This window comes from Ziziphus jujuba, chromosome 11 (assembly GCF_031755915.1).
Source record: "Ziziphus jujuba cultivar Dongzao chromosome 11, ASM3175591v1".
Classification (NCBI taxonomy): domain Eukaryota; kingdom Viridiplantae; phylum Streptophyta; class Magnoliopsida; order Rosales; family Rhamnaceae; genus Ziziphus; species Ziziphus jujuba.
Window position 1 is genome coordinate 11,713,917 of NC_083389.1, and position 26,797 is coordinate 11,740,713.

The window sequence follows — 26,797 nt, forward strand, 5'->3', positions numbered from 1 at the left end:
AAGGACACACCCTCTACTTGTTCAAATTCAAAAACATTATTGGTAAACTTTTAAAAATATGGAAGTCCTGCTTGTAAAATTTGAAAAATAAAGGAGACTAATTATGAATTGCTGCTTACCGCCCACAGATTACAGCATAACTTATTTCTCTCATAGTTTTATTTTGAATTTAATGCCTTTCTTATATAAGACTATAATTATTGAAGCTGACTTCATGCATGTTTAGTTTAGTTTTCATAAAATTTATGGATTTTTATGCCATTATGATGAGCTGAGTAACGGCAATTTCATTTACTTCTCAATTGTGGAGAAACATTACTTTGCATCTGCCTTCTAATAGAAAAATGGAATCCAAAAACACTTTGTCATACTCATCTTGTTTGAAAAACAAAATTGATGATCATAGCATTATTATTGGTATAAATTTAAAACTTGACTGATCCCTTCCTAATGTCTGTCAATATCATTTCATTTAATAATCAAATTTTGTATACATATATATATATATATATATATTGATTCTAGTTGGGGAAAAAAAAAAAGGGTACCATATTTAAGTCAACAATATGCCCTTGTTTCTTTTTTTCTTTTTTTTTTTGGTGAATAGAATAACCACTTGTTTCAGTTCAAAAGAGAAAAAGAATAGCACCTTGCCTTTGTTTTGTTTTTCAAATTAACACCTTGTTTTCTTTTGCTGCAAGAATAGCACCTTTTTTTTTTTTTTTTTTTCTGAGTAACAAACTAGTATTTCTTTTTTTTTTTTCTTTTTTTCTTTTTTTTTGAAATACAAAATAGTACCTTGTTGACCATATACAAGTAATACACGCATGCAATATTCTCTACGTCATTTTTTATTATTATTACAAAATAGTACCTTGTTGACCGTATACAAATATCCTCTTTATCTCTGTGCGGCTTGGGAAGTTTTAATATTATTTGAATAAAAAACAGAAATAAAAAAATGAAAAAAGAATTAACAAACAGACCCCATACAAATTATAATTAACAATTTTTAAACAGATCCATAATGACAAGTTTAAACTTATATGGATGATCTAAATTTTAAAAGCGCGTGATGAGGTGGCGAAGTTCCATTCCGTCTAATCTGATCGGCTCCACACCCCGCCGTCTCTTCCAAGTTTTGCCCAATTAAATCCCGAAGCTTCACTCATCAGGCAAGAAACAAAAATTCATCCAGGAAGCTTCCCTCATCGGCCAGTTGAATATAATCACAAGAATTTCTTATCATACTAGCGCTATTATAGGCGTTTGGGAGCGTCAAAGGCCCAAACAAAAAAAAAAAAAATTCTGTGGCTTATAAGAAGAGTTTATCCTCGAAACAGATTGGCTTCCGCTTGAATTGAAGTGATGAGGTGGCAAAGAGGGAAGCAGGGCACCTATGGAAATGTTTTCCAAACACCTCATAGGCCAAAAAAAAATGAAACCATGCCCAAAACTCCACCAATCTTCCAATGGAACCTCCTTTTTCTTCTAATTCTGCTTTCACATTTCTCTCACTCATCTTTGGCTGACGTCGGCACCGCTTCTCAGTACTCTCCCCCATATATACGTAAGTATGTATATATATATATATAACATGTTAATCATTACTCTGTTACGATACATATATGTTTTGTTATATAATTAACTGGAAGACATTCACCATAATTGTATAATTTATATGTGTATGTAGCGACAGAATGTTACGGAACTGATTCGTCGCAGTTCCCGTCGAGCAATCTGTTTGCGGCGGCCGGAGATGGGATCTGGGACAATGGAGCATCGTGCGGGAGGCAATATATGGTGAGATGTATAAGCGCTTCGACGCCGAGGACTTGTATACCTGACCAGACCATTCTTATTAAGATCGTCGACCACGCCGCCACCGTTGCTTCCCAACCTTCAGCTCCCGGTACCACCGTCGTTCTTTCTCAGACTGCTTTCGGAACCATTGCTAATTCAACTGCTTCTTCCATCAATATTGAATTTCAACAGTAAGTCTTTTGATTTATTATAGAGTTTAATTTAACTTAATCAATTGCATTTATTTTAGTTTCTTTTAGTTTTGGAAAATTGAACTTTTGATTTTCAAAGCCATTAAAGTTTTTAATTTTTTAGTCTAATTGAATTTTTGACAAACGGTTAACAGTTTTGAGTATTTAAATGCATCTTCTTCTTTTTTTCGTTTTTTTTTAATTATTAACAAAAAGTATACTTACATTGTAACAAATTATATTTTAAAATATTTTTAATATTGGTTAAGCATGACATAGCTATTAATCACTGTCAACTGAAAAATTAAGTATAAGAAAAAATATGTATAACTTTTCTACAGTAGAGGCCACTGAAATACCACTAACCCAATGTTATAGCTAAAATATTTCTGTATAAGAAATTATATCATTTTTTTTTTAAAGTTATAATTTGCTTTTAAACTATGTGCGAATGTGTTTGATATGGCGTTCTTTATTATTTCTGAACGATTATAAAATTTACTTACAGGGTATGATTACAAGAGGAAGAAGGAGGAAAAAAATTCTAGTCTTAAAGAAGTATCAAAATTGAAAAGAAATTTGATTTCGGGATTGAATTTCTTATGAATTAGTTTGAATTAGTTTTTTGAAAACTAATTTTTTTTCTTATTATGTACTGTGAATAATTGGAAAATTGAAAATTATAATTAATTAAATTTAATATTATATAATTAATTACGAACGAATATGCATTTTTAAAATATTTCAAAATTATTTTATTTGAGATTTTCAAAATGATATTTTCATAAGTGGGAACAACTTTCTCATATAGTTTTTTATATTTGTGAGAATCTAATTTTCTATTTTCATACTTTTCCACCATACAATAAATATTCAAAAAAAAAAATCATCATTTTTCTAAAAAAATTGAATTTCCATTGACTTTCCATTATTCAAATATTCAAACAAATAGCAAATCTAATAGAACATAAATCACATAATTATTTAGTATTGTCTTCCTTCTTTGAATGGGTCCCACCAATGTATTTAAGAGAGGAGTACAAATTCCGATTGCATAAAAAATCATTTTTTTCTTCTTTTTTTAAAGTTATAACTTGCTGTGGGAATGTGTTTGATATGGGGTTCTTTATTAATTCTCAAGGAGTATAAATTTTACTTACATGATATGATTCTGAGAGGAAGAAGGAGAAAAAAAATTCTGGTATTGAAAGTGTATGAGTGTGTATATATATATATAGAGAGAACGTAAGATTTCGTTAAAAAATATGCATCGTTTCTATCATATTTTACTCATTTTATATTAGAATTCCTTAATGTCTTTATTCTGTAACATATTATTTGAGAAGACATGCAAAATATGATAATGTAACAAATCTAATAGAATATAAATCATATAATTATTTATTCTTGTCTTTCTTCTTGAGCGGATCCCACCAATGTGTTATACCATTTGCTTGCATCTCTACATTTGAAAAAATTTTCAGTGCAACCGGAGTTCATACTCCTCTCTCTGAAAAAATTTTCAATGCAACCGGAGTTTACACTCCTCTCTCTAATATATTGGTGGGACACATTTAAAATGAAAGACAAGAGCAAATAATAATATGATTTATATTTTATCAGATTTATTATATCATCATATTTTACGTGTCTTATCAAATAATATAGTGTAGGATAAAACAATTAAAAATATATTATCTAATATAAAATGTATAAAATATGATAAAGATGAGGTGTGTTTTTTAGCAAAATTTTACGTTCTGTATATATAGATACACACACACATTCATGTAGCGAAAAATAAAAAATAAAAATCATATAGTTTCAATTGCATTAATAAAAAAATCATATAATTTCAATTGCATTAATGTAAATGAAAATATATTCTAGAAATTTTATTTTATTTTTTTCAAATTTTTGGTACAATGCGTAAAAATGTCGTTTTCTGTGTCCCTTCTCGTAAGTCAGTACCAGGACTTCCGTGCATTATATGATAAACCAATGAGAAGGGAGTTTTTCATTGTCAACGAACCTTCTTGCTTGCCTTCCTCTCGATGGAAGCTAATCTTTCTATGAAGGCTATCGATTAGTCCGTGTTTCGTATAATAGTCTACGTTTGGTGTCAAATTTGCCAAACCCGTTTCACCAAACATAACTACTGCTACTTTTTCTTGTGTACCAAACTGAAAAAAAAAAAAAAAAAAAAAAAAACACCTAGTAAATAATTAGCTTCCATTAATTCCACCCATGATCACAATTTGTAGTCAAATACGATTGTGAGGTCAATAGTTCAAAACTTCGAAATGAGAAAGAAAATTATTATAAATAATAATAAAAAAACATATATTTTATGATCCAAAAAATATGCTTGACATGTATTTGGTATTAAAATATTAAATATATCAACATTCAACACAAAGTTTTGTTGTTTAGTTAATGTGGTTTTTTCCAAACAATTACTTGTACCAAAAATCAATTTTGAAATTGAGCAATAATTTGTCTGCATATTAAAGATTGAGATATGGATTGCCAAGTCCTGCTTGAAAGGGCTGATCCTTATAACATAAATTCTTAATTGATAAGAAATAAATATTTGGGAATTTTGGATCATCTAGTACACTTCAACGTCTTAGAATGGGAAGAGTTTTAATTACTTAGCACCAAAATTATACTATTTAGTACTAACTATAAATATTTATTATTATTATTAGAAAAACAATATACGGAGAGGAAAGCTAATTTAACATACCTTAAATGAACTTACACGCAAAGCAATATTTGATGATGTAAAAAAGTTGCATATGAAGAGTAAAGTCTTATTATCTAGAAGTAACTTTATGTGTCATCCAGAAGAAGATAGCATTAAGTTAATGCATGTCGATGTCACGAATTCTGTGTATTAATTTATGGAAGCACAATGTGTAATGCAATTTGAATTCAGATTATTGTTCAAAAAACAATAACTATTATTATTGATTTATTTATGTAGGGATATATATTGCAATTTAAGTGCTTACTAAATTATGAATTTTGTGTGCATGTCTGGAATCCCCTTTGATTTAATATGGTAGAGAGGAGAAATATATATATATATATATAGAGGATTTTTTTATGGTGCGGACGTTCGTATATTGAAAAAACGATGGTTTTTTAAAAGATTGTCGTCAATATTATCACATAAAAATGATAATTTCTTTCAAAATCAATATTTTTGTAGATATTTACACGATAAAAAAATGTAAATGTCCAGCACTATAAAATTTCTATATATTTATATATATTTAAAAAAAGTGGGAATACCATTAATCAAGCGTATGTAGAGGGAATGCAATGAAATAGCTGATTTCCTTCATAATTACAGTTTTAGATGTTGTTTAGGTATTCATATCTCTGAAAACGTTCTTCATGGTGCTGAGGAGAAAGTAGTTGTTTTGGTTACTTTTTTTTAGATCCCTTGTTTACCAAAAAACAAAAACAAAAACGTGTATTGTAGTACAAAATTAATAAATAACCAACCGCTTATTTTCCGTGTGAAAGCTTGAAATCAATTGATAGATTTGGAATCTATAAGGAACTTGAAACTTTAAAAACAATAAATAAATAGGAAAAAATTATTATTGCATGCAATATATACAGATTTTATATGTAGTCAAATATTGGTCAAGGCTGTGGTAGGCCTCATCTCACCTGACTTAAGGAGCCTAAAAATCAAAGAATCTCTAAGTGGTATTCAACAAAGAGGAGAAACTATCTCTGGAAAAAAAAATAAAAAATGAGACGGTTGTTTGAACAATTTATTTTTACATGATCCTTTTATAAATTTTTAATATATGATAAAAATTGGTTGATATAATTTAAAAATAATTAATATAATTTAATATTTTAATATATATATTTTTTATAATTTTTACTACATGTCAAAAAATTTATGGAAAAGCCATATAAAAGTAGATGGTTCAATCTCTACCTTGGTTGGAATTTGAATTGGACAATTGGATGCTTCTATATGCATGTGAAAAGAAATAATAATAATAATAATAATGAATTAGCCATTTATACTCTAAACAATAAACAAAAATTTTATAGCATTTAAAAATCGTGTTTTATTGTGGTATTGTACATAATTCAGTTAATTAACACTACAACCACTACAACGTTGCATCTAAGTTTTGTTACTCCTACTCTGCGCCATTGATATATATGTAGATATATATATATATATATATATATATATTATTTTATTTTTCTTGTTTGACAGTTAATTATGTTTTGGATTCTATTCCTCTTTGGTCATCAATTTCATGAGTGACTATATTTTCTACGTTGGAAAATGGAGAAATGAAGAGCTAAAAAGTGACCCGGCACGTTCTGTCCCTGACCAGTTCCAAGTCTAGCATAGGATTTTTTTTATTTATTTATTATTATTATTATTATTTTTGAGTAAGTTTAGCATAGGAAATGTTGTGCATGCTTATTTCTCCATTTTTTGTCCAATGGCTATAAAATTCAAGTGAAAATAATTATCAAATGAATATTTGGAAAAAAAAAAAACTGTGTAATTCAAGCACCAGATTTTCACATGAAGCTTATGATTTTATTTTATTATAATTTTAAGAAATAACAAAAATCATATATTAGTAATAGGGGCTGTTCCTTTTACAGATTATTTTAGCCATAAGGTTAATCCAGCTGTTTAAAACTGTTTTATTTCAAATGGATCATAACTTTGGAAAATTGATTTTTTTTAATAATTGATTTAGGAAAGATATATATTTATTGACTGTGGGATAAAAAATAAAAAATAAAATCAAAGGCTATGATTTGTGAAGAAGATTCGTTAAATCCTTCTATGCCCTTGGCTTTGTAATATGCAAAGAAGGCTCCTTACAAGTGATATTTGTAGATAAAAAGGCCAGAAAAAGGGATATTAGTGGAGCAGAAGCCCATAAAAAATAGGCCTTTTCAAAATATTAATACTCAGGCCCATCTACAGGGGGGCCCCACGTGCAGCCGAATTGAGTCGTCAGTGTGCGTAATACGCATCGCGCGCCTTCAGATTTTATCACCGAATTCCTAATACTCCAAAAAAAAAAAAAAAAAAAAGTCATAAAATTTTATCCACGCCTTTGATAAAATTTCTTCTTCCATTTTATATATTTATTTATTTAATTTTTAAAATCGGAAAAAAAAAAAAAGGAAAGCTCACTGACTTTTCTCCAAGAATTTTCTCTGCAAAATCCAGGTAACTAACTTGTGCTGTTTGAAAATTTCATCGTTGAATTTTCGTTGCGCTTTTGTTTGGTCTCCGAGAAAGTCACATAGAATTCGAATTGTAGTGGGGTCGAAATTCATAGCAAACTTAAAACTAACACAAAAACCAAAAAAATAAATAAAATTTGGAGCACTGTTTGATCTCGGTTGTTTTTAATAAGCTTTGCTGTGTTGATTGATTATTGAGTTTCGATCTTTTGATTTTTTTATTTTTTCTTCCGGGAGCAGGATAATTCTAGGGTTTTGAGGCTTTATTTTGGCGGTTATTGTTCTTCTTGGTACAAGAATCCGATCAATCAATGAAAGGAGAAGTGCAGCTAGAGCCAGCAGGTTCACAGAACCCTAGTGATTCGGACCCTCTGCTTGAGAACCCGGTTGATTCGTCATCGCCAGGGAGCTCAAGTGAGATTAGGGATGAAGATATTGAGTCGGGTTCTATTCCTTGTTGTCGCATTTGTCTAGAAAGTGATGCCGAACCAGGTAAACCTTACATAATTTTTTTTTTTTAAGATTAATTTTTTTAAAATTTGATCTCAATTGAATGTCTGAAATTGATATAATTTTCTAAACATTCATAAAGAATTTATTTATTGGAAATCCTGCTTATTTTATGCATATTTTCATGTCATAGAATAGGTATAATGTATATAACATAACACACACACACACACATATATATATATATATATATACACTTAATGTAGAATAGGTATTTGTACATATGGGAAGGTTTTTTTTCTTTTGTTCTTCTGTAATATTACTGCTTATGTAATGGAGTACTAAAATAAAGAAAATTCTTATAAAAGAGTTATGCCACTACGACCTATTGTCAATTGAACTCGTTTCTAATTGCCAATAAGCTGAACCATTAGAAAGAACTAGTAAATAGTTGAATTTACATCCTTTCCACGCATGGATCTTCGTTAAGTTTGTAAGAATTTTGTCACAAACAGAACTACATTCGGCTTATTACCTAAGAGAATATGCTTAAAAACACAAACATCCATTTAGCTAATGCTTAACAGATAAAGGTTATTCTTTCGTTTTTCCTGTGGGTAGGAATTGTTGCCTTGCCAAGGCCTAAACAAAATAGTCTCTCTTTCTATCTCTCACCAATACCCAGTTTATTTATTGACATGTTAAGTTTTTATATTCGTTGCAGTGTATTGTATTAATATGTGTGTATGTTACATATTATTACATTTTCTGCTCAGGAAGATGTGTATATTTCTTAGCATAAAACCTATTCTTCATTTTTTATAGAGGACGAATTGATTTCACCATGCATGTGCAAAGGCACCCAGCAGTTTGTCCATCGCTCTTGTCTTGATCATTGGCGCTCTGTCAAGGTAACTACTCTTGTTTGGAATCTTTCGACTAAATTGAATACAGTTTTTCAAACTAATTTTGCCTTGCAGGAAGGATTTGCTTTCTCACATTGCACAACTTGCAAAGCTCAATTTCACCTCCGAGTTGAATTGTTTGAGGACAACTCATGGCGTAAAATGAAATTCAGACTTTTTGTGGCAAGGGATGTCTTCCTTGTATTTTTGGCTGTACAAACAGTAAGATATATTACCTTTTAACTCTCCTTTCATGAAATGGTTCACACTTAAGCTGTTCCTCTCAAAATTTTTGAGTGTTTGTTTCTCTTTTTTTACCCTTAAGTTTCCATTCTGTTGGGACTTTGTAAATGCTGCATATTTTTGGTCTTTGGTTAATCCATTTATTTGCAAAAGGAGTGATGGAAATGTTTGAACATTTTCAATAAAATTAGTGATGGTACTGCTGTCAACTCTGAGCTAACTAATACTTATATGTGACTGGTAAAATGCTCATGTAGAATGCCTATTGCCTGTTCTGCAAATACCAGGATAAAGAGTTTTGTTAAAGATGTTATAGTAGCTGGCACATGCACATTACTCCATTTAGAGTCTTTTATTTTATCACCATTTAACAGTTTTCCGGTATTGTGTATATCTTTTCTGTACCTTATTGATTTTAAGTTTTTCGACATTTATTCTTTTTCTTTTCATCTTCTTCTTTTTCTTTGGCAAATAACTATTACAATTTTTATGTGAACTCTGAAAACGGCTAAATCTTCTAACAGCCCTCTCTGATCTTATGGTAACTATTTTCCAGGTAATTGCTGCAATGGGTGGCTTTGCATATTTCATGGATAAGGATGGGGCTTTCAGAAATTCATTCAGCGATGGTTGGGATCGTATTCTATCAAAACATCCCATACCATTTTATTATTGTATAGGTAAACCTGTTCATCTTGAACCATTTTTTATACTTTTAAAATTGTATTTAGGTTTTTAGGTCCATTGTATTTCTAAATTATTTTATAACTTAGTGGTGAACTCTATACATTTAGAGTTTGGGATACTAAGTGGTAGATTCACAACTTCAACGGATAGTAGGGTTTCTGATGTCATAGAAGAAATATTCTTTTTTATGATCAATAAGGTGATGCTGCCCAAGACTCTTAGTGATGCTGCATAAACCTTCAAACTACTGGTTTTAATCATGTCAGCATTAGCGCTGGACATGAATCCCTTCTGGAATTGTACAAACTTTTCTTTTTTTGGAAATGTAATGCATTAGTAACTTTGGGGCTGGCTGTCCTTTTACTTCCTTTTAAAAATGTCTTTATCTTGTTAGGGCGATAAGTTGGCTCAGGTGTCTCTTATCTTCTTCTTCTTAGAAGGGAAATAAAGACAAACATTTCACTTGCTTTTCAATCATCCAATGTTGTTAAGTGGTTGTAATATTTTGCGCTGTGTACATGAATACTCACAGGGGTACTGGCCTTCTTTGTGCTGCTTGGATTTTTTGGGCTCATACTGCATTGTTCATCCCTCAATAGCAATGATCCACGGATGGCTGGCTGCCAAAACTGTTGTTATGGTTGGGGAATCTTGGATTGCTTTCCTGCATCTATGGAAGCATGCTTTGCTTTGGTTATTGTTTTCGTTGTCATCTTTGCCATTCTTGGCATAGCTTATGGTTTCCTTGCTGCTACCATGGCCATACAGAGGATTTGGCAGAGACACTACCACATCCTTACTAAGAGAGAGCTCACTAAGGTAAGTTGTGAACATCATTTTCCTTACATGTCCCTTAAATTGGAACTCTTTGAGAGTGTAGCACAGACTAAAACCACTAGTTAAAACTTCTTAAATTTGGCTTATGACTTTTGGTATTTATAAATTCCGCAGGAATACGTAGTGGAGGATCTTCATGGCTGCTATACCCCACCAAAACTGGATCCAGAACATGAAGAACGTCTGAAAATGCTTAAGCTATTGTAATAAAGAAGTTGAAGTTATGTCTTTTTCCAAGTGTTCTGAAAATGCACATTTTGTTGGTAACATGTTTAAAGATGAAGAGGAAAAATATGCAGTCTCGTTTTTCCTTGGATGCTCACTAAAATGTAAACCTGATCTTGCAATACTGACTGGACGAAAATGTGGGGTTATAACCATCTGTGCGGTTTCCTTTACGTTTTCAAATCTATTGGTTTTACTTTCTCGTAATTTATATTAGCTTTGAAATCAAAGTATTTATTCAATTCGCTTTAAGCTCTGCAAATACGTTCAATTTGCCAGAAACAAATAAAAAAATTGAACATACGAAATCATCTCCTTTTATTTGTTTTTTTTTTTTTAATAATGAAATGTAATAATATATACATATGAAATTCTCTTGAAAGTAAGCCTATATATATATATATATATATATTCTAACCTGTGGTTTTCTTTTTCGTCTTTATGAAATTACAAAAAAGATGACCAGTTCATAGAACATAGAAACAGGAAGTAGCATTGCATTTGAATATTGGATGAAAAGGAAATTTTAAATTCGAAAACCGACGAATCTTTTTTGTTTTCTTTCCTCATGTAATATAAGTATCTAGGCATATTATCTGAAGAAGCAAAAGATGTATGTGAGAAATGTTTATTATTATTATTATATTATTATTATTGTTGTTGTTGTTGTTGTTGTTGATCTTTGATATGGGAAATTCGAAGTTTAAGATTACTTTCTCAAGAATCTATTATAGGGCTTTTCTGTTTTTTTTTTTTTTTTTTGTTTTTTTTGGGTAAATAGAATTTGTTATAGGGCTGTAACTATCAAAGAAAGTCCGTGCGATAAATGTTTGTATTGAATTAAGGTGGTGGGATTTACTAGTGCCTAGCTTCGAATCCTCGATTAAATTTAAGCAACTCTATGTAGATTGCTGACGTTACTACTTATAGCTTTGCTTTTAACACTTTTGCAAGCAAGACTTTTGTCTCAAATGCTCGTTTATTGGAATTTATGTTTGTCTTGTCTATTTATTAAGAACACTCAGTCAGGTTAATTTTTTATTTTGCTTTTTTTATTCACTTTTTCTGGAGGTTTAAAGGTATTTTATAAACTATCTAGAAGCTATTTTTGAACTTCAACAGCCAAAAATAATATCTCAAAAACCATGTCAAGTATATAGACACGTAATTATGTGAAGCAGGTTTTAAGCCAAAATTATTAGCTCATACTTTTTAAGTTTTTTGTGGTTTTGAGAAAAAAGATAAAAAGTGTAACACGTATTTTCGGTTTCTGTGAAATGATTTTTAAATGAAATAAAAATGGGCAAGACCGATGGAGAAGTAAATGCAGTTTAAAAACAGTAACAAATATAAAAAAATAAAATAAAAAAACATTTTTATTAGGGGACGGAGATGTACACAAATTTTAGACCCATTACCGTTGTGACAGTTTTTTTTTAAAATAGAAATTTCAAAGTCAAAAAGGAATATGTTGGAGAATATTTTTTTAATAAAAACAAAATTCTAGTAAAACAAATTAAAAAAATGTAATCAAATAACTGCCCAAAATGTTAAAAAAAAGATAATAATAAAAATTGCTTAGGTGCTAAGCCAGTGGAAACAAAGCTGTAGACTGTAGTGTACAAAAAATAAAAAAATGTTGTACGCGTGTCACAATCTCAACAGCACATGCAAAACGCCAATCTATCAGCTACCAAATTCAAAACCATTATCAAGATGTAAAATAATAATAAAATTGCAAGAAGAACACGTGGCAAGACCCCACTGAATATTAAAAAAACAAAAGAAAAAAGAAAAAGAGAAAAAGGGCGCCAAACTCCATTGTTTGGCAGTTAAAAATTGAAAGCTTTATTTGTTTGAATCACCATCATCATCATATTAACAAAGGCAGATCGAGTTTGATCTGCTTAAGCCATCGACGACGTCAACATGTGTAGTGTAATAATGGATAACATAATAAGAGCTCCATTCAGAGGCATTGTCAAAGACTTCAAAGGCCGGAAAAATTGCTACAAACAAGATTGGAGTGCCGGGATTTCTTCCGGTTTCAGGTTTATACATCGCAACTTGATTTGAAACCATTGTTTGATTCCTGAAGAAAAATTGCAGAGTTGGGATTTTAATCTCCTTTTGCAATTTTGTTCAGGATTTTGGCTCCCACCACTTTCATCTTCTTCACCTCTGCTCTTCCCGCCATTGCTTTTGGTGAACAACTGAGCAAAGAAACAGGTCAAATTTTTATTTTATATTAGTAAACCATGAAATTTTTTCCCTTTTTTTTTTTTTTTTTCCTATGAGTTTTCATTTAGTGGAATTAATGGTGGATGAATTTTTGGTTGTACTATATATATATATATATATATATACCAGATGGAATTCTGACGCCGGTGAGTACTTTGGTTTCAACGGCCGTATGTGGAATAATACATTCAGTAATAGGAGGACAGCCTCTTCTGATTTTGGGTGTTGCAGAGCCCACCGTTATTATGTACTCTTACCTGTACTCTTTTTCTAAACGGAGAAATAATCTCGGACCAGGCCTCTTCTTGGCTTGGACTGGTTGGTAAGTTGTACAAAAATCAAAACCCAAAAAAAAAAAAAAAAAAAAAAAAAACAATTTTTAATTCTTCTCAGTTTCAGAGTGTTATAATCTTTGTGATGGTAATTTATTTATTTATTTATTTTTCTGAATGTTGAAAGTAATAATGTATTTTTTGCAGGGTTTGTGTCTGGACAGCTCTGTTTCTCTTCCTTCTTGCAATATTCAACGCATGCATAATCATTAACAAGTTTACGAGGATTGCAGGGGAGCTTTTCGGCATGTTGATCGCTCTTTTTTTTATTCAGCAGGCTGTCAAGGTAATATTACATATTTATATCAAAAAGTTGAAGGAGAGAAAGGAAAAAAAAAAAAAAAAAAAAAAACCTCAAATCGTTCACTGTTGAATAATACAGGGGATGATTAGTGAGTTTAAAGTCCCTCATCAAACCAAAAACCCAACATCAGAAAAGTATGAATTCCAGTGGCTTTATTTAAATGGAATCCTTGGTATACTATTTACCTTTGGACTTACCCTCACCGCTTTAAAGAGCAGAAGAGCAAGATCATGGCAATACGGCACAGGTTTTGTCAAAATCTCTTATGCTTTTCTAAAGAATTTAACATCTTGGAAACTGAATAATTCAAGTTTTTCACATAATAGTGCTGTGGTACATATACATGTAGGATGGTTCCGAAGCTTCATTGCAGAATATGGAGTTCCATTGATGGTATTGATATGGTCAGCATTGTCGTTCAGTGTACCTGACAGAGTTCCATCTGGGGTACCTAGGAGGCTTGAAAGTCCTCTTCCATGGGACTTTGTATCAATGGAGCATTGGACTGTCACCAAGGTACCTAACTATATAGGGATACAAAATTTCTTTCTTACAATCTGATATTTTCACAGTAGACAAACAAATTTTTACTTTTATATATATATATATATATATGGATTAAATTGCAGGATATGGTGAAAGTTCCAACACGATACATATTTGCAGCAGTTGTACCAGCATTGATGACTGCTGGTCTTTATTTCTTTGACCACAGCGTTTCTTCTCAAATGGCACAACAGAAGGAATTCAATCTCAAGAATCCATCGTCCTACCATTACGACATTCTAATTCTCGGTTTTATGGTATTTTTCCACGGACCTTGATCTAGCTAGCTATCAATTCCTTCACATATGAAGTACTACTTTTACATACCATATTCTCCAAACTACAATTTCTTCATCATCTGTCATTTAGACTTTGATTTGCGGATTGCTCGGACTCCCTCCTTCCAACGGCCTTCTTCCACAATCTCCAATGCACACCAAGAGTCTTGCTATTCTCAAAAGACAGGTATATATATATGTATATATATAGCATTACTAACTTACTAATTTGGGTATCTTATATTATATGTATTGTTTTGGTCCATCATTTCAGTTGATCAGAAAGAAACTGGTAGAGAGTGCCAAAGAAAGCATGAAGCAGAAAGCTAGCAGCTCTGAAATGTATGGAAGATTGCAGACAGTTTTCATAGAAATGGACACAAATGCTGCTGTAAGAGAAACCAAAAATCAGTCTGAAAAACCAACCTTCTTTTCCTTTTTATCCTTTTTGATGGTTATGATAGATGAATTATCTGTTTCAGCCAAAAGTAGGAAATGAGCTGAAGAAGCTAAAGGATGCGGTGATGAACGAAGATGGAAGAATGAGAAATGGTATATTTGATCCTGAAAACCACATTGACCCCTATTTGCCTGTCCGGGTTAACGAGCAAAGGCTTAGCAACCTCTTACAGTCCCTTCTTGTTGGAGCATCTTTACTTGCATTGCCTGTGTTGTATAAAATTCCAACATCGGTTCTATGGGGATATTTTGCATATATGGCCATTGACAGCCTTCCTGGAAACCAATTCTGGGAAAGATTGTTGCTTCTCTTCACTGCTCCTGGACGGCGCTACAAGTGAGTTTCTTTCAATTTGATATTATTCTTTCTGTAATTTTTTTTTTTAAATTTTTTTTAAGGCATATACAGTAATTCATGGTCATTTAACTTTGGGGCAGAGTATTGGAAGGAGCACATCCTTCTTTTGTAGAATCAGTGCCATTCAAACACATAGTTTCTTTTACGCTGTTCCAATTGGCGTATCTTGTGGCTTGCTTCTTGATAACATGGATTCCCATTGCTGGAATTCTTTTTCCTTTGCCATTGTTTTTTCTGGTAATCATCCGACGACGTATCCTCCCCAACCTGTATGATCCATTCCACCTTAATGAGTTGGATGGTGTGGAGTATGAGGAAATTGTTGGAGTTGCAAGAGGCAGTTTACGCCTCTCATTCAAGGTAATTAGCACCACACCAACTGTCAAAATAATCTTCTTTTTGTTTTATAGAATTCTAGGGTCTGTTTGTTTGGTCATATTTTCTGTTTTCTGTTTTTAAAATATTATTTTCAAAATAAAAAATAGAAAACTGTTTTTTACTGTTTAATGAGAACAAAAAACATTTGACCATTAATACTTAAAAACAATTTTCAAACTAAAAAACAGAAAAAATATTTGGCTAAACAATTTTTAATTTTTTTTTTAAGTTTTTATTTTTTCTACTTTTTTTTTTTAAACATAAAATGAAATTTTTTGTTTTTGTTTTTTTACATACAAGAAACCTTATATAATATATATATATATATATATATATATATATTTATTAATGCATTCACATATTAATAAATTATATATATATAATATATATCAAAATATAATGTAGTATTTATTTTCTGATGAACTTTTTTTTTAATAATTATTAATTGATTAACATTATATATAATATTTATAGCTATATATATTTTTGGGAATATTTCATCTAAATTCACATGTTTGCATTAATTTCAATTTAACCTTTCAGATCTTGAAAATTACAACTAGAACTATTATAGAGGATGTAGATTAAATTATTTTGAAGGGTGTGAATGAAATAATAGGAAATAAAAATGAAGATTACAATTTCATTAATTAAAAAATTAAATTCTACATGTCTAACATAATATTTCCAATTATAAACATTTATAAAATCTCATATTAGCATAATAATAAAACTACTAACTTTTATATGTTACTAACATAGCCAAGCCACATCTTTAAATCTTCTTGACACTGTTGCAGAGAAAAGGTAAAAACAAAATAAATAATAAAAAGGAAAAAAAAAATAAAATACAATGGAAAATAAGGAAAAATAAAAAATAGAGATAAGGATAAAAAAAAAAAAAGAATAACTTATAGAAAAACAGAAAAACAATGAAAAAGAAAAAGTAAAAATTGAAAAAAAAAATCTGATAGAAATGGAAAATAAGAAAAAAATAATGGAATAAAAGAAAAATGGAAAATTAGGAAAAAGAACTAAATAGAAGAGAGAGAGAGAGAGAGAGATATTTGATAAGGAAAAAAACAGAAAATCAGGAAAAATAACAAAATAGAAAAATAAATAATTGATATAAGAAATATTTACCCCAAAAAAATAATAAAAGAAGTAAGATAAAAATAAATAAATAAAAAACTAGTAGGTATACAACGAAGGAAAAGAAAATAAAAAATAAAAAATAAAAATAATTGATGTAACTTACAAAGGATTAAAAAAAAAAAAAAAAAAAAAAGAGGAATAGCTTTTTTTTAAGTTGTTGTATTAAAAAAAAAAAAAGATAAAATAACATAATAAGAAATTTTATTTGGATATATTTATCAAGGCATAATATTCTATCTTTATCTCTCCAAGATATTCAAAAGAATTGAAATAATATTTTCTCTCTACAACATTTTTTCTATAAGATAGAGAAATGCAGAATAAAGAAAAACGATAAAGAAAACAAATTAAAATAATATGTATTTTATTATTTTCAAAACATGTGAAAACATTATTTTATTGTTTTTCATTTTTTTTTCCATTTGTTTTCTAAAACTGTTTTTGAAAATTGATGGCCAAATAGGTAATGTTTTATTTTGAAAACAGTTTTCTGTTTAAACAGAAAACTATTTTAAAAACTGATGGCCAAACAGGCCCTTAATTTTATTTTATTTTTAGTTTTTTAAGAACAATTTTCAAAATAAATGAAAAGATTATTAGTAGAACGTTATGATGATGATTTTTTTAAAGCTTTTGCTGATACCTTTGTTTTTTTTTTTTTTTTCTTTTTCTTTTAGAAAATAGGTTTGACAAACACACTTCATTTTCATAAAGCAGTTAAAAAACTAAATATGTTATTTCAATGATGTATTGGCAGATGATGGAGTACAATCAATCTGTATGTGAAGAAATTGAGATAGAAATTTGTGGTGATGAGATATTGGACGAGTTGACCACCAACAGAGGAGAGTTAAAGCTTATATCAAAAAGCTTTAGAGATGATAATATTCATGCTCAGGCAAGATTTTTCAACTTCATGCAAATCTACTCTCTACTTATATATATATATATATGGAAATTCTATTGTGAGGACGGTCCGCATGAGAACCGCAGTATTAGTGACGGTTTTTTATAGTATTAACGACGATTTTTTAAAAAATTATCACCAATACTATGAAAAACTGTCACCAATATTGTGGTCCGCATGAGGACCGTTGGCACCATAGACGGACTGTATATATATATAGTCCGACTGTCATCGAACATCCTGATGAGCTCAAAACTTATCTTGCTTGATTGATTTTTCATTCATTAATTAGCTTAAATGTAATTTTGCTACATAAAATATGCATAAGATTTTTTCTGAGAAATGAGCAAAGAGACTGGTTTGTGTTTGCAGAATCCACAAAACAATGATTTAGAGAATGCAAAGGTAACAAATGAAGCATGATTACAGGTATATATAGTGCAAGGGAAGTGGTAAATAATGCCTCTTTTGATCAACTACATTTATATTTATATATCTTCTGCTCAACCAAAAAAAGTGACCAGCAAAAGAAAGAAGATGGAGGCATAAACCAGGAGCATGAAGAAATTGTTTCTTACTTTTTATAAAATAATTGTTTTGTATTCATAATGGAATAAGATATTTTTGGGTTTTTTTATTCCTCCATTATTATTTAAAAAAATTAAAATAAAGAACAAAAAAAAAAAAAAGTGTGAATATAAGTAGGCCAAAATGAATAGCAGGCCTGCAATGGCTAAGCTGAAATTTTGCCTAGTTCTTGGTTCTTTTTTAATTTTATTTATTTATTTATTTTTTTAACTTTCTCAAATATTCCAATCGGCCTTCATTTATCAAGGTAGTTCGTTGAATGAGTAGAGTAGGTATAACTGAAAAATATACAACAAAATCCATTTAATTTTATCGAATTATGAAGAGAGATATATATGTATATATACATACATATATATATTAACCATATAGTCTTTACAGAAGATACGTTGTTTCTAAATGTTATAAATAAAAAAACTAAAGAAATGGTTGGCAATTGATGAATAATCGATATTTTCAGAAAGTCAAACAATATTTTCAAGTTAATTGTCAGCATTTAAAGTGTATAAGAAGACACAGCAAACAATTCCATTTTTGGACACGCGTACAAAGCATTTTCACGTAAACTTTTTTTAATACCTATTGATTTTCACAATTTTCAAGATAATTTACATTTCTTTTGAACAGATTCACACATCTCTCTCTCTCTCTCTCTCTCTCTCTCTCTCTCTCTCTCTCTCACTCTCACATCTTCTACTCAGCGTCCTTATTTAAGGATTCTGGGTCGAGCATAGGAGCAACAACACCCTTTTTCTCCAAAAAGGAAAAAACAAGAAAAGAAAATAAAAGGGTTAGCTTCGGAGCACTTTACCAGCAGCTAAGCCAAATAATTTACAGTTAGACAGAATATTGTGCTAAACCTCTAGTGCAAAAGCATACATCTAATCCCCAAATCCATATCCAATGTATACTACAAATCCCCTTTGGCATTGGAATTGGAATTGGAGTTTTGGGTATTATCAGATTCTTCTCTTACATTTTCACTAACAAAAATAAGATGATCACCATCTCTAATTACCTCGATCTCATCAATTTCAGGTCCATCTTTGGATAGGACTTTACTGGGAAAGATTCCAAATTTCTTTTTTCCAATGTCAAGTAGTTCCTTATAGCTCTCTGGAAGTAGAACCAGCTTCCCAGCAACTTCACCCTTTTCAGGGCAGCTCACTGTGACTCTAGCAGGATTACTTCCATGGTTCTTGGAATTTCTTGTCATGCTAACTGAGAATAGTAAATCTTTCTCCCCTGTATGTGCTGATGACATCATGCCAAATAGCGAGTTGTGGAAGTTATTAGTTCTACGCCTTGGACGGCTTCGACTATTTGTTGATCCTTCTCCACCTTGGAATGAGCTTTCCCGAGACATGGGTCGGATATTTGGCTCGCTTGTAAACCTTCCAAGATAGCGAACCTTCTCAGTCTTCTCAGGAATTGGGATGATAGATTGAGTTTTCTGCTCTTGACAAGATTCGAAAAGAATCTTAATTTCTTCATGGCCTTGTTGGTCAGCAAGATCCCTTGGTGTCCAACCATGGACGTCTGGTTTGTCAATGTTGGCCCCTAGATTCAAAAGATATTTGACTATTTCTTTGTTGTCTTCACAAACCGCAACATGGAGAGCAGTATATCCATTGCTTCTAGGACATGTGACATCGCCTCCATAGCGAACAATTTCCTTTAGCAAATTCAAGTTGTTTTGCTCAGCTGCAGTGCATGCAAACTGACCCACATCTCCGGAGTTTAAATCTCCTCCATTATCCATCATCAGCTTAACTACTGGATCATGACCACCTAGTATTGCCTCCCAAAGTGGTACATTCCCATCCGAATCTGAATGCAGGAAACAATGTTATGTCAGAAGAACATGTAGCAGTGTCTGCTCAAGAAGGAAATATCCATAGATAGAAGAAGTTATCTGTACATTCTAGAAACTGTAAATCCTACAGTTCAGAAATACAGTAATTTGGCTATAGAAGTTCACAAGAATAAAAAGCAATTTTACGACATTGAATGGGTCAAGGATCAATATAGTAGCTGTAGCAGCATAGAAACAAAAGAAAAGAAAATTAATAATTTTATGTCTACAAAACAAGGATAATAAAAATTTCAAATAAAAATATACTTGTTGCCTCTAGGAGACAGAACTAGAAAACTCTGTTATTAGAGTTGACATTGGAATATATATTTAAATGCAGAAGTTTACTGGAAAAAAAGAGGTGTGGTCCATGTTGGTGAAGGTGACCTCACATAATCAATGACATGATAAAAACTAAAATTCAAAAAGAGAGATAAGGGATGAACCAATTGCAAATAATTTTGTGCAAGTCAACAGATATGAAACTGTCTTGATATGGCCTGGTTACTCGCTTTGACTTCTTTGGCTTTCTATATTTTGAACTAAAACTAGCAGGTTGCCAACTATCTCATTGAAACAATTTACACTGGAGATTATATATATGTATATAGGAATCTTGGACGGCAACACACCTATCCCTTTATGGATAGACAAGTAAAATTTTTTATACATCAATTCTTAGGTGTTGCCGCCCAAAATACCGTGGGCTCTAGCCTAGGAGAATAAATTTATACACATGTATCATTCTATCATTCTGCATGGTAAGCAGACACCTGACTGTTACAACCCCAAATCGAAAAGAAAAGAGAAACTGAAATCCATTATTCTCTGTTTCTTTCTCATTAAAAATAATTCATCAGGATTATGTCACATGCAGCATCAAAAACAAGTTATCTTAGAAACTCCAACTTGTATGATGAAAGATGACATACTATTTCACGCTTGCATATTTTATGACAATTTTAGAGGAGACTCCTACAACATTGACAATATCATAACTGATAAAGCTATCAAGGCACACGACATGCATATGCAACCTCCTGCATGTATTTAAAGGATTAAAGAACAGTAGAATATAAATTCAACTGAAGTTCAGGAAAGCTTTCAATTTCAGATATAAATTGTAAACAGACAAACTAAAATATTTAATTTAAAAGGCAATTGAAAACCGATGAAAGCAAAGTCAGACTTCTGACAACTAACAGATCCTGTCGGCACATTTCACTGGGTTCCCAGTCCTATAAAGAAAAAGTAAGAAAAATGGTGGAGCAGGGGGTGCTTGAGAAAACGAGAATGTGGTGATTTTGATTTTAATGGATTATAGCAACAAAACTTCAAATAAACAATTCAAAATTTACAATTTACTCTGTTTTCTTCTCAAGAAAAGTTGTTGGTTTTCAAATTGCAGTTCTGTTGATATAAAAGACCATATAAGTACTGTAGAAGTCAATCATGCATCTAAAACTAAATTTTCTTTCTATTCAATGGACCGTTTTTGTGAAGACTAAGTCAATATATCCAAATACTATTTGACTTTTTAATTGGGGCATGTTGACATAAAAAGAACTCATAAGCATTCACTGAGAGGTCAATTATTCATCTTCAATTATTGGACAGAATTGTTCAACAAATAACTCCTATGCTATGATTTACTTCATTTTTCTTTTGGGCGGGAAACTATAATTTGAGATGGATGAATTACCAGTAAGGAGCCAACAACAGTACAGAGGTACGATTGGACAGAATTGTTCAACAAATAACTCCTATGCTATGATTTACTTCATTTTTCTTTTGGGCGGGAAACTATAATTTGAGATGGATGATTTACCAGTAAGGAGCCAACAACAGTACAGAGGTACGATTGATGACTTACCCTCTACAATAAGATAATGAAGCTTCGAGAATGAGATTGCTTTGGTAGTGGGGTATATAACACTTTCTACTTACTAGGTTAAATAATGACATTATCAAATTAAACCTTTTGTTAATAATCATATACTATCTTCTCTCCTTTCCTTTTCTTTTTTTGGATATTTTCTAATATATTATATGAAAAGTTCCAAAATAAATAAAATTCACTTCAGAAAATTTCAAGAACAATAAAGGGAAGCTATTGCAAAAGAAAAAAATAGTAGGAGACAACAGAATCAAAGAAGATATAGTAAATAAGAGTAGGCCCTACTTAGAGTCAGTAAAGTCCTAAAAAAGCACCTCTACTATTAGGATTGGCCCCATAGTCCAGAAGAAGAAGCACACAGTTCTCACTTCCTTTAGATGCTGCTATATGCTGTATTTACAAGACAGAGGAAATCGAAAATTAAGATCAAGGTTAGATTATTAGCTACAGAACTAGATGCTATTAAAGATATCAAGAAAAATCAGAAGGAAAAGACTTCTCCCACCAGAGCTGTCCTCCCATTGTTGTCTGATTCATTTGGATCTAGGCCACGTTTCAACAACTGATGCAACAACAAGTCATCTCCCCTAAGAGCTGCAAAGCACAGACTGAGAGGTAGGTCCATTCTACCACGAGCTAACATGTTCTCTGTCTCCAACAAAACTCCCTCCATTATGGGGTCCTTGAGGTCTTTCAAATGCTGTCCCACCAAGAAAAGCCAACAAAAATCTTATCATTTCAAACACCCAGTCATGCAGTTATTTGCTGAGACCTAGGCGACGGGGAAATGAAAAAAGACAGACAACTATAAATGAAGAATATCTAAAAGATTCGCTGAGATTTATCAAATATACATACCTGGAGGAGATTATTCATTATGATTGTCCCATCTCCAACATTGGCTTGGACAATGTTCAAGAATTTGGTGCGGTTCAGACGTAGAAGCTGACTCAACCTTTTAGTCCGGACTGTGAAGAGCTGTGGCCTGTAACAAAGTACCCCAATCTCACCACATAGATCACCAGTCTTCGCCTCTCCTACAACCTGCAATCAGTTAATATAGTGTTCTTCAGAACTTTAATCAAGGAAACCAGCACTACCTCTTAAACTGCACAATAGATGCAAGAGGCTGTCCAAAAGGATTTGAAGTATTTGACTTGACTTGCCTGTTCAGCTCCATTCTTGAGAACTAGTAATTCCTGCAAAGTAGTTCAAATATAAGTTTTACAGAGTAATTGGAAGAAAGAAAAAGTAGAAAAATATGACTGCTACCCTCTCTAATTTACAGGATGAGATAGATTATTTACCACAGCACCAGTTACAAGTATGTAGAAGTCTGTAGGTGCTTCATTCTGTAAAATTACATCTTCTTTGGGAGGAAAATACTCTGCTTTCATCTCTGATACCTTTTTGAATTTAAAGAAGAAGTAAACAATCATTGTAAGCGTTTACAAACTATGTGTAAAGATACATAAAGATTGAGGAGTTGAACTGAGAACTTTCAAGATTACCAGCTGAAAAAGCAAGTCATTTGAAACGCCACGAAACAAGTACACCTTATCAACAAGAGAGTAGAATAGATAATGTGAAATGCTTGAACGAATGGCTTTAGGAAGGGAATCAAGAGTCTCCTGTTGCTGGAGTCCCTCTGAATCTGTTCTAAACTTCAGACACAAGTGTGCAAGCATTTGATCCTGTAACCGATCAGGTAGTTGGTTCCTCTGGGCAAAACTGGAGGCAGCTTGAATAGTATCCCTCTACAGAAGTGAATGAAAAATGGGAAAAATGAGATTATAAGCTACAACTTGTGTAATCAGGATCTTCAGATATTGATTTTAATTACACCAGATCAAATGGCAAGTAAAATTTACTCACAAACTTTCTAGTTCGACTGGTTCCATGGACAACCAGGTTGGTCATATTTCCAATCAAGTATGCCGTCAAACCAAGGTTGAAGAGCATATAGAAGATGTCAAAAATCATCTCCCTTGTATTCACTGGATGCAAATCCCCATACCCGACTGTCGTGAGAGTAGTAATAGACCAATACATAGATGTCACATACCGGATCCACAAGCTTTCTTCAAGGAAGTTACCCATTGTTGCTCCAATCCATGTCCTCTTGGGGTCATGATAACGTGCAGCAAGAAGATAATAGAAGCATCCAGCACAATGAACTGCAAAAAGTGTGACCTACAAAGGGCATCCAAATCCTAATAAGATTGTGCATTGCAAGAAAATTGGATTTAGAACTCGCCACAATACTTACGCAAATGAGTTTCGCACAACGAACCCAGAAGTAGTTATAGTTCCTATCTTTCTCCAATCTGTTAAAAGAAAGAAAAACCAGCAAATTAATAGTGAGAATTTTCACCTTAATGCTAGACATTTAATTTTTGGAGAAACATCACTACATCGTTTACAACTTCAAGTTAGTTATATGAAGAAATTATAACCACACCTGGAAAATAAGGCACTAACTCTTCGCAGACGCCAAAGGCGGAGCATGTTAAACAAGCCATATGACTGAAAAGGTTTAGGAGAGATCTTCTGAGCAAGTTCAGAAGGTATTGTGGATATGACATCAAAGGCCAACCAGGAACTTGCATACTTCCATGCAATCTTTTTCGGATCGTCAACAAGTAGATATGTTGTTCTATCCAAGTAAGCTACAAAGAAGGTAAGGATAATATCCAGAGCAAAGAATGCATTGACAACATTATCAGTAATGGAAAGTGGCCCCTCTGGTTTTCGCAGGAATCCAAACTCAAACGGTGACACCCAAGCAGTGTAGATGACTAGAACAACAAGAAAAGTTTCCCAGATCCTGCAAAAACAAATTTAGTCTGACACTATTTTAGCGATTAAGTTACTTGTCTGTTCTGAAAGAAGCTTCTGTAATTCTTGATAGCCGCTTGGCAGGTATGCAACAAACTAAGCAAACAGTCTCTGATCATGACATAAGACCAGGAAATATCATTTATTTTCATTGATAAACAGGATGAAAAAGCTGAATTTACCCAAAAAATAAATAAATAAATAAATAAAGGATGATAAAGCTCTCAGCGAATAAAAACCACCTGCAGTGGGTTTTCCATGCAAGTCAACAAGAAGATTCAAAAGCCCTCCAATTAGGAAAAAGCTCTGATCTGACCGGGAAAAAAAAAATTGAAACTTAAAAAGAAAAGCCTGACTGGTTTTCTGCCAATCCTGAGATATTCTCCAAACTTATTCCAAACACATCGAATAGTGATAAACTGTTACAAAATTAAAAGTGTTCTAATAAAGGTTTCGACATAAAAACAAAAAATGAAATATGAAAAAAGAAAAGAAAAGAAAAAAAAAAAAGGAATAAAAATGAATAACCTTGCACCCCAAGAATTTTAAGACAAAGCGTGTAAAAAGATTTTACAGAAAAGCAGTATCAGAAAGCGCAACAGAAGACTAAAGTTGATAAATAAAAAATAGAAAAGAAATAATAACAGGGAATCAAAAGATTCACTCACTTTCGTTCTTTCGCAAATACCCAAAAGAGAAAAACAAAGACAGGCAAATAAAAGAATAAAATCATTATTTTTTTATACTATATGTATATATATTGATGGGTAAGCTCTAATCGATATGAAGAACCCAAAAAAAAAAAAACCAAAAGAATAATCCAAACAACCAACAAAGTTAATTTGGATACAGTGAAACGAAGCGAAATCACAACCATGACAATAAAGGGAACAGAGAATCAAGTTACACCGGTCCAAGTTACAAAAAAAAAAAAAAAAAAGGAAAAAAAAAGGCAGCTGAGATCCCAAGATTCAATGTCCTTTTCCAAACAAAACTCAGAAGACAAAAAGAAACAAATAAATGAATAAACCCAACCCAACAATATATAGTCAATGCAATTTATGCAAGTAACCAGCCAAAATAAGTTTATTCAGACATTTAAACAAACAGAAAAAGAAATGCAAAACTAAACCCAGAAACCAAAACAGGCCCAAAAAAAAAAAAAAAAGAACCTGTAACGACGGTCATAGGGGGATATAATGAACTTCCTAAGCTTGACCCTACGATTACTGCTTCTGGCACCAAGCGAAGGCAATATCCCAGTTGATAGACTGTAATGGCTACCGTCCCTTGACAACTGCTCAATCTGTTCTTCACCACACATCCTAAACATCCCTCTGTATCCTATTGCCGACTCCATTCTTCTCACTCTTCTGCACTCCCTCTCCTTCTCTCCCTCCGTGATTCTCGTTGTTTTTCTATAGGATATTACATATATACATATATATATATATATATCGTTGTGCTTCGGGGTTGGTGCTCTTGGCGCTATGAGATTGGCCTTATATATAGGCGCGAACGCACTGTTCTTCTACATGTCGTATTTTTATTACTCTACCTTCTCCTTTCCCTGTCTCTCACTCCGACATGCCCGTCGCCACTACCTCCACTTTTTTTTTTTACCTCTGACTTTTTATTTTTTTTACCGCTGCTTTGGGCCCTTTCTAGTTCTCCCTATTTGCTAGCAGTCTAAACAGGAAATCGTTTCTTAATGACGACCCCCCCTCCTTCCTAATTATTTTATTTTATTTTATTGATTTTGTAAACTTTTATTTTTATTATTATTATGATTATTGTTATCGGGTCGGTATTGATTGACAAGGCGACTCTTAGAAAATAGGTTCCCTGTTTTTTTACTTATTGAGGCTGAGCCACCACCGTAGAAAAAGAAAAATACCAACCTGCAACAAAGACTTTTATTTAATAACAAATTCTATACAATCTCTTTCATTTAAGAAAGTTTTTTTTATTCATAATATCTGTTTATTTAGGTAATTTTTCGAAGATATTTATATTATAATATATATAAATATACACAATCATACAAATAAAAATATATAT

At 31.8% G+C, this 26,797-nt stretch overlaps 4 protein-coding genes across 5 annotated transcripts; 3 read left to right on the top strand and 1 right to left on the bottom strand.

Annotated features, from left to right (window-relative positions):
- Positions 1-1,067: 1,067 nt before the first annotated feature.
- Positions 1,068-5,018, top strand: LOC107432374 (EG45-like domain containing protein). 2 transcript variants are annotated; one of them, XM_048465118.2, is made up of 3 exons: positions 1,068-1,570; positions 1,694-1,994; positions 3,963-5,018. In XM_048465118.2, the coding sequence occupies exons 1-3, from the start codon at positions 1,369-1,371 to the stop codon at positions 3,997-3,999; spliced, it is 540 nt and encodes a 179-aa protein (XP_048321075.1). In that variant the 5' UTR covers positions 1,068-1,368; the 3' UTR covers positions 4,000-5,018. The 2 variants fall into 2 exon arrangements, with proteins under 2 accessions (XP_048321075.1, XP_015898986.1); XM_016043500.4 differs by lacking the exon at positions 3,963-5,018 and adding an exon at positions 2,503-3,398 and having other exon boundaries at positions 1,081-1,570.
- A 2,057-nt stretch (positions 5,019-7,075) lies between these two features.
- On the top strand, positions 7,076-10,842 carry LOC107432369 (uncharacterized). The gene is made up of 7 exons (XM_016043494.4): positions 7,076-7,236; positions 7,494-7,745; positions 8,529-8,614; positions 8,684-8,830; positions 9,408-9,531; positions 10,071-10,357; positions 10,490-10,842. The coding sequence occupies exons 2-7, from the start codon at positions 7,565-7,567 to the stop codon at positions 10,580-10,582; spliced, it is 918 nt and encodes a 305-aa protein (XP_015898980.1). The 5' UTR covers positions 7,076-7,236; positions 7,494-7,564; the 3' UTR covers positions 10,583-10,842.
- A 1,702-nt stretch (positions 10,843-12,544) lies between these two features.
- Positions 12,545-22,206, top strand: LOC107432360 (boron transporter 4). The gene is made up of 13 exons (XM_048465582.2): positions 12,545-12,651; positions 12,747-12,829; positions 12,971-13,163; positions 13,321-13,459; positions 13,556-13,724; positions 13,827-13,993; positions 14,107-14,280; positions 14,393-14,488; positions 14,576-14,692; positions 14,784-15,097; positions 15,199-15,478; positions 17,409-17,535; positions 20,367-22,206. Exons 1-13 carry the CDS (start codon positions 12,545-12,547, stop codon positions 20,402-20,404), a joined length of 2,004 nt encoding a protein of 667 aa, XP_048321539.1. The 3' UTR covers positions 20,405-22,206.
- On the bottom strand, positions 18,925-26,551 carry LOC107432387 (potassium channel AKT1). The gene is made up of 11 exons (XM_016043512.4): positions 25,909-26,551; positions 24,360-24,725; positions 24,168-24,225; positions 23,774-24,091; positions 23,410-23,655; positions 23,206-23,304; positions 23,065-23,097; positions 22,757-22,942; positions 22,404-22,598; positions 22,213-22,288; positions 18,925-19,976 (listed from the first exon to the last, which is right to left on the bottom strand). Exons 1-11 carry the CDS (start codon positions 26,094-26,096, stop codon positions 19,057-19,059), a joined length of 2,685 nt encoding a protein of 894 aa, XP_015898998.1. The 5' UTR covers positions 26,097-26,551; the 3' UTR covers positions 18,925-19,056.
- Between the last annotated feature and the right edge of the window lie 246 nt (positions 26,552-26,797).